The sequence below is a fragment of the Sminthopsis crassicaudata genome, chromosome 3 (genome assembly GCF_048593235.1).
Source record: "Sminthopsis crassicaudata isolate SCR6 chromosome 3, ASM4859323v1, whole genome shotgun sequence".
NCBI classification, from domain to species: Eukaryota; Metazoa; Chordata; class Mammalia; order Dasyuromorphia; family Dasyuridae; genus Sminthopsis; species Sminthopsis crassicaudata.
In genome coordinates, this window is record NC_133619.1 from 488,160,182 (window position 1) to 488,171,688 (window position 11,507).

Sequence of the window (11,507 nt, forward strand, 5' to 3'; positions counted from 1 at the left end):
CCTCTCTCTGTCTCAGAGAGGGAAGAAGGATGAGAAAAATTTGTTTTTGTTGAAGTTAAAAAAAAAGGTATTATTAAATGTGTAATTTAAAAGAGAATAATGTAATTTGTACTTAAGTAAAAAAAAATAAATGGAGATTAATAAGGAATAAACAAAAAAGGATTGAATGTGGGATTGAGGTTTGATTTTGTTTTGTTGTTACTGCTATATTAGAATAAGGAGAAAGGCTAAAGAGGTATCAAGACCTCTACTTGGGAAGAACAGGTGAATGATTCAGGAAAAAAAGTAAAACCATATTCTTGTTCTCTGCCAAGGGGAATTTTATCTTTTGGAATGCAAAGGGTAGTACAAATATGGTTTTAAAAAAATATGTTACTTAATTATCAAAAATGAATACTCAAATCAAAATCCTCATTAATGATGTGTAATTCTCAGAATTTTAGTGTCTAGATTACAGTAGTCCCTAGTTAATCTTCTGATCAAATTCTCAGTTATTCAACTGGTCTTGTTAAGTCAAGTATAAGTTCAATAGGTATATTCTGTAACATCATCTCATTGTTGTCATAACATACTTTCCTTTATATGCAATGATGATGTTACTGACATCATAAGCAGAATATGAACTCAAAATTGTCTTTCAAATAATGGTAATGGGAGATATTCTGAGGTATCTATATTCTTTCAACCTTTATTTTCCAATGATCAAGGGCTTATTATTTTTTTTTTTTGACATGATTAGGCATGTGATTAAGCATGCAATTTACAGCCTTGGAAGAGAGGCTTTTATTTTTCGTGTGTTATTAATACCTATTTCCATAGGGCTATATTTGATAGGACAAGATAATATATGAGATTATATACTAAAATGTACTCTTTTGGGGACTTCTAATTGTTAGTCCAAATAATATCATAAAATAAAACTGATTATATTTTAACAGAAAGAAAATTAATAGTTAGTGATGTGGGAGCATTTCCAAATAAGCTATCTCTATCAAGACTAATTACTTGCTAAAACAAAAATCAAAACCAGTACCAATCAAGAACTAAAAATAAGAAGATAAAGCTGGAAAAATAAAGAGGTAACTGATTTGAGTTGGAAAAAAATAGGAAAAGTACAAAAGAACATGTACTGAAAAACTATTAATACTTTCTTAAGAAGTTGAACTGCTAAACCAATTATTTTAATGAGATCAAAAGATTCTGCAAAGTGCCTCAGCTAGCAAACGCTTGACCTCTTTGTAGCCAAGTAGACATATTAGAGTAAGTTTAAGAATGGTTCAGTGCATAAATATTTTTTATGATCTTTAAAAAATGAGAATAGAAGAGAATAACCTCAATTTATGAAGTTCAATCCAAGTAACATCATAAAATAAAACTGATTATACTTTAATAGACAGGAAATTAATAGCAACAATAGGTACTAGCTGGCACAGAGAAATGACCATGAAAAACATCATTAATGTTTGTGAACTTATTTTTTTTTAAACAGAAAGTTGTGTTTAAAGTTGTAAACAAAAGCTAAAATAATCACATGGAACAATGATTATGCAGAGGTACTTTCTCATATGAATCACATAAACAATTTGATTTCATAGCAATAAGGATTACAAGAATAACAAATTCAAAGGAGTGAACATTGGACATCACTTTCAACATTACTCTCTTCCTAAATTTGCCAACAGTGAAGAAACTAATTCATTTAAATTTCCTCTTCATTTAAAGACACTGAAAAGCAATGAAATGGCCAAAGGTTAAGGAGGAATTATAAAAAACATTGAAGACAAATCATTCTTTGGATAATTTTAAAATAGTTATATAATATATATTTGCAATTCTGACAAAAGTTTTCTGGTAAGTAGCTGTTACTCAGAAATAATAGACAGCTATAAAGAAAAGCACAAAAAACAGACAAGCATAACATAGAAAATATAATACCTGTATTTCCTTCTTAACCGGTTTAGTTTTGTTATCAAAAATTTTTTTCCTAAATTCAAGAAGAACTTCTTTGCAGTCCTCAAGATGAACTTCTGGCTCCCACGTATCATCATCGGAAGTATACCCTTTCCACCGAACTTTGTAAAGAATTTTACCCTGCAATGAAAAATTAAAAAAACAAAGAACAAAAAACACCTGTGTAAAAAACATACCAAACCAAGATTATCTACTCATTATTCCTTAATAAAATCACCTACCAAATTATAATTGCTTAGTATATGACAAAAGCTGAACTAGAGTTCTGTTTCTAAATGGATGTTTTTAATTCTACAGACTATTTTAAACAATATATTCCTTGCTATATTCTGAATAATGTAATTCCACAGTAATGTTCAAGAAGAAAATTATTCACTAATTTTGATGATCTTTGAGAGGGGGAAGCCTTGGGCACCCTAAGTTCGTATCACAATTTTAGCTAAGTAAGTTTCATTTTTCTCAAGAGAGAATGGAATAGAATGCGAATCAAACTAGAGATCACACCCCACTATGGCACCATGGCTACAATATCTATTCAAACATGCCATCTCCCCCTCTTATAACAACCTCATTCTACTACCAAGGCTTCAACTGGTTAATCATTTCCCAAAAAAAAGTATCTCCCACTTTTCCTTCTCCCTACTAAATGACTTCCTATTATTACTCTCCTATTTTCCATCTCCTTCACTACTTTTTTCTTTTTTCCTTCCTTCTTACTTCAGGTTTCTCCTCTTCTACTTTCTTCCCTTTTTCCTAAAATATTCTATACTTGGCTTTCCAGCTGAGTTTTTAGGCATCATTTCAACGAATTCTCCTTTCCTCCTGTCCCTTCAAAAATCTGCTGAGCATTCAATCCAAACAGCTGAGTGTCCATGAACAAGTTGGTTAGTGACTAGACTGGAGTTATAAAGCTATTAAATGTATCAGAGGCAGAATCTGAACCTAGGTATCCCTGAGTTCAAGCTCAATACTCTATCCATCATACCACAATGCATATAGTGCTTTACTGATATAAAATGTCATAATATATTGTATTATGATGAATTTTGTGATTCTACAGATTTGGAATTTTCTAAAACATGTGATCACTAAGAGTTGTATAGGAACTCAAAGCTGAACAAACCAAGCACAAAATGATAAATACATTTAACTAATCAATGCAAACATACATATGTCTATTAACTTGGATTTTGTTAATACTGAATAGAAATGCTAATAATTTTTGTGTTTTTATGTCTTGTAATTCTACTGTACCTCCTCTCAACTGGTTTTGTTAATGGATTCGCAGGGATTTCTAAGTAGATCACATCACTTGTAGAAAAAGGATAATTTTATTTCCTCTTTGCCAGTGTTTCTATTTTTTTTCTTAATTTTCTTGTCTTATTTAGAACTCCAACAAATGATAGGGAGGGAGAAGCAATTCATTTGGACACTATTGAGTTTATAGACAAAAGGATAACTAACAAAACAAACACATGACAGACACATTAGGAATACTAAACAGCTAGCAACCAACTCCCACATAGAGATTGTTCTCAAGTTACTTTCTTATATGTCTATGTTTCATGTTACTAAAACTAAAGCTGATTCTGTGTTGGCAGATGCTTTATACATTTAAAATAAGTTAAGTGGAGCAATGTTCAATAACACAAGGAAACAAGTTAACAGTTACTGTCAAAGATCTTCAAAAATGTTATCTTATACTTACTTATCAGGTAAATTAAAAACAATTCTTACATCCAGAATTGCATATATTCCCTAATGCATCAAAATACTTCAAACCAAGATCAATTTATATTTTATGCTTTCTTAGATTTATTACATGCAACTTCCAATTTGCTTTTAAACCAAATTCCAACAATCAAATAAGAAAAATTACACTATCAAGCAAACATGCCTACTTTAAATTCAGTACTATAATAAAGTGACATTTACAGAGCACTTTACACTTTACAGAGTATCACACATATATTGATTCTAGCAACATTGTTCCTAATTTAAAGATGCAGGTTGCATCTTTAAAGATAAGATAAAGATTGCAAAGACAGAATTTAAACTTGGGTCCTCCCCTCCAAATCCAAGGAAGAAATATTCTTTTCACTATCCTATAATTGCATCAAAAGTTATTTGATAAAGCTCATTAAAACTTCAGATTCTAATATGCTGTGGTTTAAATCACGTACCTCCAAAATATTAAAACAAATTCTATAGTGAATATGAGAAAGTATAATTAGTCCATAAACTTGTGGGCCAGAGTTTACTTATTCAAGAATGAAATGTGAAGTGCAGTCAAATGTGTACGAAGTTACTATAAAAAAGTCTAAGAACTCAGTGCAGTGGATATTTTGTTAGTAGAATTTGTAGGTTCAGATCCACATAGCTTTCTGAATGAAAGGTTTGGATATGTGGCCTTTAATACCTTTTTTTGGCAACTTCAACTTTTGTTGAAGGGATCAACCCTCTCTTGATCCCAAGTTTCTCAGATTGACATCACCAATTTTTTCTCCTCTCTTCCTAGGCAATGAAAACTTTTGTCGATTCTCTCTCTCCAATTTATCTAGCATCTGCCTTTCCTTTCTATCCTCCTGTCCTTACTTCATCCAGATTCCTACCTCTTCTTCCCTGAATTCCTTCCCAGACTCAGTAAAATCTCTCTCCCTTTTTCAACTTATCTTGCTGAAAGTTCCTGTGTAACAGTCATTAACACATGGATCTCACCAAGGCATTCCCCTGTTTTCAAAAGCCTTTTGTGACAAAAACTTCTTGTTTACCAAAAACCTAGCAAATTCCTTTGTGTGGCATTTAAGTCCCTCCACAATCTCATTCCCAAACTATCTTGCCAGCCTTCCAGTCAAATCAGACTACTTCAGTTAATCAATTAGCATTTATTAAATATCTACTCTGTGTAATCACTGATAAGACTGTGGACACAAAAAGGACAAAACGGCAACCTATATCCTCAAGGAATTCACAATCTAATGGGAGAGACAACACACCAAACATGTTTAAAAAAAAAAAAAAAGCTATACATAGGATAAATGGGAAATAATTGAGACAGAAGACACTAAAATTAAGAAGGGTTGGAGAATGCTTCTTATAGAAGATGAGATTTTATTTAGGACTTTAAAAAAGCCAGGAAAAAGAGATAAGGAGGGAAAGTGTTCCAGATGTAGGGGACAAGCAGAAAAAAAATACCAAGAATTCATGGATGGAATATCTTTTTCATGAAGCAACCAGGGGCCAATGTCCCTGGATCAAAGAATAAGTGGTAGAGAATATAGTAGGAAAGGGTTAAGTTATGAAAGGCTTTGAATGCCAAACACAGCAATCACTTTATTGGCTGAATAGAAGATAGAGTGGAGAGAGATTGAGGATGGCAATCCCACCAATAGGCTACAATAATACTGAAGTGATGAAGGCCTGTGCCACTGTAATGGTAGTATAAGAGGGGAGAATGTGAGAGTACAAAAAGTGAAATCAACAGGCCTTACCAACAATCTGGATATGGGAAATAAGGAGTCAAAAATGAAATCTAGGTTGAAAGCCTGGAAGACTAGAAAGATGTTGTATCCTCTATACAAGAGAAAATTTAGGAGGAGGACTGGTTTAGTGGTAAAAATAATGATTTTTGTTTTGGAGATGTTGAGTTTAAAAAGTCTACTGCACATGCAGTTCTAGAGTCTAAAAAGCAGCTGACAATTAAGTTCAGCAGAAACTAGGGCAGGGTGAGAATCATTATCATTTCCTGATCCTTTCCTATTTCTTTTGCTCATGCTATCCTTTGAAACTGAAATGCTTTCTCACATCTCTGCCTATTGAAATACTTGCCTTGCTTCAAGAGTTAACTCAGACGTCACTTCTTCCAAAAATCCTTCCTTGATCCTAAACTTACAACAAAGGTTTATGAAGTACCTGTTTTGTCTTGCCTCTGACTCTTTGCTCACTCTAATTCCTCCCTTTACCTGGTTGTGTTTTTTCTAGTCATTTAAATTTCTACAAGGATCTTTCCTTTTCAATAAATTCACTATAGTTACTTTTTAGACTTTAGACATTTATGTACATAAGTAGCAATAGAAATACTTTTATAAATGTTGAGTGAATTCCCTATATATTCTATGATACAGATCAATATTATCAGCAAACACATTATATATCCCCTATATTCAATGTATTACATACACATATGCACAGTTAATATAAAGAATTTTAAAACAGTTTACTGGAGCCAACACAATCAAGGAAGACAGCCATACAAGGCAGCATTTAATAGAATTAAATGCCTTTTAGAAAAATTCTTTAAGAATTGGAAGGAGGGGAAGGGGAGAGATGATCATTATCAGCTGGGACTATTCTATCATTTCAAAATAAAGATTAAGAGTTTATTCTTACCTTTTAATAACAATTTACTTATACAGCCTTTTGATTTATACCCTTAACGCTCTGTGATTTCCTCAAAATGTTTAGAAGGCCCCAATCCATTCCATACTGTCTAGACAAGCACTACTGTCATCTTCTTCCACTCCTCATCATATACTATTTTAAAAATAAAAACATCTTCTTATCCTCAAGAGTCATTCTTAACATTCAAAGTCCTCATCGAGAAATTAAATATTTTACATTTAACTTATACTAGCCCCACCACCGTCACCACAGACTCCTCCTTTGCCTTCCTATTTCCAATCCATTCCATTCGTTAAGTGAAAAGATCTTCAAACTTGAGTCAAGTACCACCTCTCCCACTCCACCTGCCAAAGCTCTAGCGGCTTCTTCTCCCTGGCTCTTCGTATATTTCTGACTGTATACACCTACCCCAACCATGTACCAATGTACTCTTACAATGATATCTTCACTGCAAACTCCATTCCCATTTCAGTGACTCGTGAACTCTCGACAATCTTTTATTAAGCACTTACTATGAGCCGGGCACTGGGCCTATGACCCTTACCCTCCCTCTTCCCCCCAAAAAGGAAATAGTTCCAGCTCTTAAGGAGCTCCCAGTCGAATGTCCCATGCCAGCAATTACCTCAGCCCTCTGCTGGACAATCAGCTCTGTCTAGAGACTAAGTCCAGAGAGAAAAAGCCCATCGGTGTTATCCCAGGTCCGGCCACTCCAGTAATTTCCCCACTTCCACTCCTCCAATACTTTGACAGAGTAGTGCCAACGTCAGCCCCTGCAAGGTGGGCTCAGAGAGTGGACGGAGATGGGCGGCGACAGAACCGAGGTAGGGGGTGAAAGGAGGCCGGGCTGGCTGGACCCTTCTAGGCCTGAACCGGAGGAGCACCGCCCCCATCCCAGGGAGGCTGGGCCCTAGCAGGGGGTCGAGGCCCAGCAGCTGCCATGGCCGCCCTGGGGGGGCCCAAGGGGTTTGAAAACAAGAGCCAGCTCTTTTCTCAAGTCCACAAAAGGGAAGGAGCTTGGCTCAGCTGGCCTACCGCCGTTACAAAGGTCCCGTGGGCTCCAGGGTCCCTCTCCGCTCCCACGCCCCTCACTCACTCACCCCTTCGGTCTTCACGTCCAGGATTTTCTCCACCTCGAACACATCTTCTTCGTCTTCCTCGCTCTCCCCCACAGTCTCGGCCGCCCGCGCGACGTCGTCCTTCTCCAGGCCTCCCGCTTCTTCTCCTACTCCTCCAGACGCATCCTCGCTACAGCTATCCGAACCTGAAGCGGCGGCAGCAGCGACACTGACAGCGCCCCCGCCCGCACTAGCCACGGCCGCCATGATGTAGGAATTTCAAACCGACTGAGGAAAAGTGGCTGCGACACACGCCTCTCCGGGGTGTCTCGCGGGGCAGGGGCCGTCACCAATTGGCTTTGACGGCCGAGCCACGCCATAGCGACCGAGCACCAATGGGAACGATTCTAACGCCCTGGAGGAGGTAATTCTCCAGAGCCAATCATCGTGCACGCTGATGGAACGGGGCGGGCCCGACTGCGAAACTCCGGAGGGGAAGGCGGAGTCACGAGGACCACATGGGGAAAGCGGGAGGGGTTGGTGGCCCACTGGGAGGAAAAAGCGAAGCGTGGGGCTGATCAGCTGGGGAGAAAAAGCCAATCCTAAAGCTCTTTTAAGGGAAGGCTGAGGAGAAAGAAAGAAGACAGGCTTTTTCTATGGAAGAAACGGGGGTCCCCAGTTGAGAGGGGTGGATTGAAGATGGGTCGCTTTGGGGAGAAAGAGGCTGACCTGAGCGGGTGCGCAAGTGTGTAGTGAAGTTTGAGACAGCTCTGCTTCGGACCCAGGGGGCAAGAAGAAGCTCTGATAACTAGAGGGAGGGGCTGGTGCGCCGTCGTCACGGCTAGGAGGGGCTGGAAGGGTCTTATAAGGGCTATGAGGCTGGGCTAACTTCGCCGCGAAGATCCTCATCTTGGAGGGGAGTGGCAGTTTGGGGGCGTGGTCTTCCTAGCCAGAGCTGCAGAGATCTCGTCCCTCCTTCCTGGCCTGCCTGCTATACAGGCAATTCTTCCCCACCCCCACACCTGTGTTACTCCCGGGAGCCGCAGTCCTCTACCTCTGTTAGCGCTTCTCTGTGGAACATACCCAGGAAACTTAAAATAGTTCGTCCTCCTTTCTAAGTTCGAGGTCATCCTTCTCTTAGGCACTCTGAACGTCTGGCCCACTTCGAACTCTTTCAGTCTGAATTCAGCACTTTACCCTCAATTCTTAAAGCAGCAAGGTGACCCGAGAAGCACGCCCTCCTGCCTATTTCTGAAAGCATAGCTAGGGCCAAAAGTAGAACCTGGGAACGAGGTCAGAAATAGCTTTGGCTGAATCACTGCAGTTTATATTCATTTCTCACAAGTGTAAAAAAAAATCATTAAGATAAATCATTAAAATGGTGATATTGTCCAGCGGTAGTCAATGGTGAGAGAAAGGTGGTTGGGAAGAGGTGTTTTTGTTGTTTATGACCTTCACTTGACTAGACCTTTCAGGAAAAATGGTAGCAATTAATTGAGAATTAGCAGAGTGATAAGGGCAAAGAGATTAGGTACAACAAAGGTGTATGTATTGCTCACCTTGGGAGAAAAGATAGTGTGATTTGTGACTAAATGCAGTCAATCAATAAGCCTTAAGTGCCCTTCTATGTGCCAATCATGAAGGGATAAATTCTGGGAATACAAAGAAAGCAAAAGTCCTTGTTCTCCAGGAGCTCACAGCCTATAATGGGGAGATAATATGAAAACAACTTACATACAAACAAGATACAGAATAATAGAGGGTTTTATTTCCTTCCCATGATGAATATATCACATAGCAAGTAAAATCACTTATCCAAGTCAATAATAAAACAGAATTCAGAGAAAATATACATAGAAGAATATATATACCATACAATACAAAAAATGAATGAGGTCTCTCTTTGGGATTGAAATATGAATCTCAACAAAGAGTCCTAGATTGCACTGAAGAGAAAATGCCTTGAAGCCTCTAGTTCTACATGAGATTGAAATGACATTTCTACTCTATTGAAGATAGAAGCTGGAAGAGCCCAAATCTCTCTTTTTTCTAGTTCTAACCATAACTCTGACACAGGTACACAGCACTAAATACTCAAACTCTTCAAATTAGCAGGTCGTATACATGGCCATTTGAACCAAGGATTAGACAAGAAAGATAGGGATTGCTTACCCTCTGACTCCAGAACCACTCTCCTTTCCACTGCAAATTGCAATCTAGGGGGTAAGATCAAATGTATATAATCCATAGGTCAAAAACTATTTGCAGAAGTTGCGCCTTATTGGTATAATTTGATTTCTTGATGCTCCAGGCCTGAAGAAGGTAGAGCTTTTGACAAGAGCTTGAGAAGAAACAGAGTTTGATCTTGTGGATGCTAGCTTGCAGAAAGAAGACAACTGGTTTCAGAATCTCTTCAAGTCTCTGAAAAAACATGGTCTTGGGGAAGAAGCTGACATCTTAACAAGCACTTCAATTATGTCCCTATCTCCTTGCTACTGTAGAGACTTAGGGGAATTTCCCTTGGATAAGATCACAGACTCTCTGGATTGAGCCAAAATATCTTGCTCCTAATAAAAGAACTTTACTCTGTGTATTTTCAGCTGTATCACTTCTTTGGTTTCGATCTACTATTGGTTTGGATAAACAGGTTGATTTGTCATTGACTACATATATTCTAGCATTTGGTGGGAAGGGTGCCAAGCTTTGGCAATGTAGCCTGGAGTAGTTCTTCCCCAATGAGATTAGGAGCTCAAGCAGAACATAAAAATGATTACCTCTACTCTTATTTAACATGGATGATAAAATTCCAACCCGGAATCCTTTCTCTGAGGAAAGCAGAGGGAGTAACCCCTGCTTCTAGTCCTAGCAAGAATCTCAAAATATCTTTCTGAGAAGGGTTGGTAGAAGAGATTCTAGGGATAATCTGTTCATGTCCCTGTGAATTGCAGGGAGCTCCCCTCAAGATTCACTTTAAATACCTTCTGATGCCTCCAAAAGTACCTTCCTTTCCCAAAGCATTTTGATATCTAATTGATATGAATTTTGTGTATGTCTATTACTGTATATCCATTGTTAGGTCTGCTGTATACACATTATATGTCTACTGTGTATATATTGTATATGTCTTTTGTGTATACACTGTATATCTTTCTGAGAAGGGTGTGTAGAAGAGATTCTAGGGATAATCTGTTCATGCCTCCCTGTGAATTGCAACTGGACAGTTCCAGATGAATACACAAAACCTCCATGGGAAAACATACCATCTCTTTACAAAACAGAACAAATGCACAAGGCACAGAGAGTCCTAGGACAGAGTCATTCCAACTTGTTAGGACCTGCCAGATCTAGGTACTGCTACCATAACCTCTGAGAACTCCATGTCCTCTGATACCCTAGAGTAATATTTTAATAGAAGCAGTACAGAATAAATGCTTGAAAATTATCCTTAATTATATGAAAAGAACTGCCAGGAAGATAATAGCAAAAGTGCACAGTAGAGAACAAAAGAAAATCTACAAGGAAGCAAAGAAAAGATGGATAGTTCCGAATACAATGTCTTCTATTATATGCTTTTGTAAAATGGAAATTTATTATTACATATTTTGAATCTTTATGTTCTGCTGTGCACATGACAACTTTTTTTCCTGTCTTTTTTGCTTTTCTATTTTCTATTTTAAGTTTTTAAAGATTAAAAAATTAAAAGTATTTAAAAGGATAATAATATGTATAAAATACTTTAAGGTTTCCAAAGCATTTGTAAATTATCTCATTTAAGATACTTAGTTTCTTGATGCCCTTAAAGACATCAACAAATTCTAAAAAGTAATGAACAGCAGCAATTCTTTTAAAAGTTTGTAGAAGTGTTCAAAAAATGAACAAAAAGGGTTCAATGCAGTGAAATATTGTTAATTAAGATAAGGGGAGATAACTAAGACAAAATAAAAATACTCAACATAAAGCTGGACTTCAAGATACACTAAAACGAATAATGGGCTGTCTATATTAGGTATTGTAGCTCTAGCCACTTTCCTATTTACTATCATATAGATTCAAGACACCTAAACATAGAAGTACCAAAGA

At 37.4% G+C, this 11,507-nt stretch overlaps 1 protein-coding gene across 1 annotated transcript in view; it reads right to left on the bottom strand.

Moving 5' to 3' along the window:
• The window catches only part of MPHOSPH8 (M-phase phosphoprotein 8), a 59,918-nt gene extending 52,116 nt beyond the window's left edge, over positions 1–7,802 (bottom strand). Inside the window, exons 1-2 of the mRNA XM_074303716.1 lie at positions 7,470–7,802; positions 1,936–2,091 (exon numbers count right to left, since the gene is read on the bottom strand). Of these exons, the coding sequence (XP_074159817.1) occupies positions 1,936–2,091; positions 7,470–7,694 (381 nt within the window). The 5' untranslated portion in view covers positions 7,695–7,802. The remainder of the gene's footprint in view (positions 1–1,935; positions 2,092–7,469) is intronic.
• Between the last annotated feature and the right edge of the window lie 3,705 nt (positions 7,803–11,507).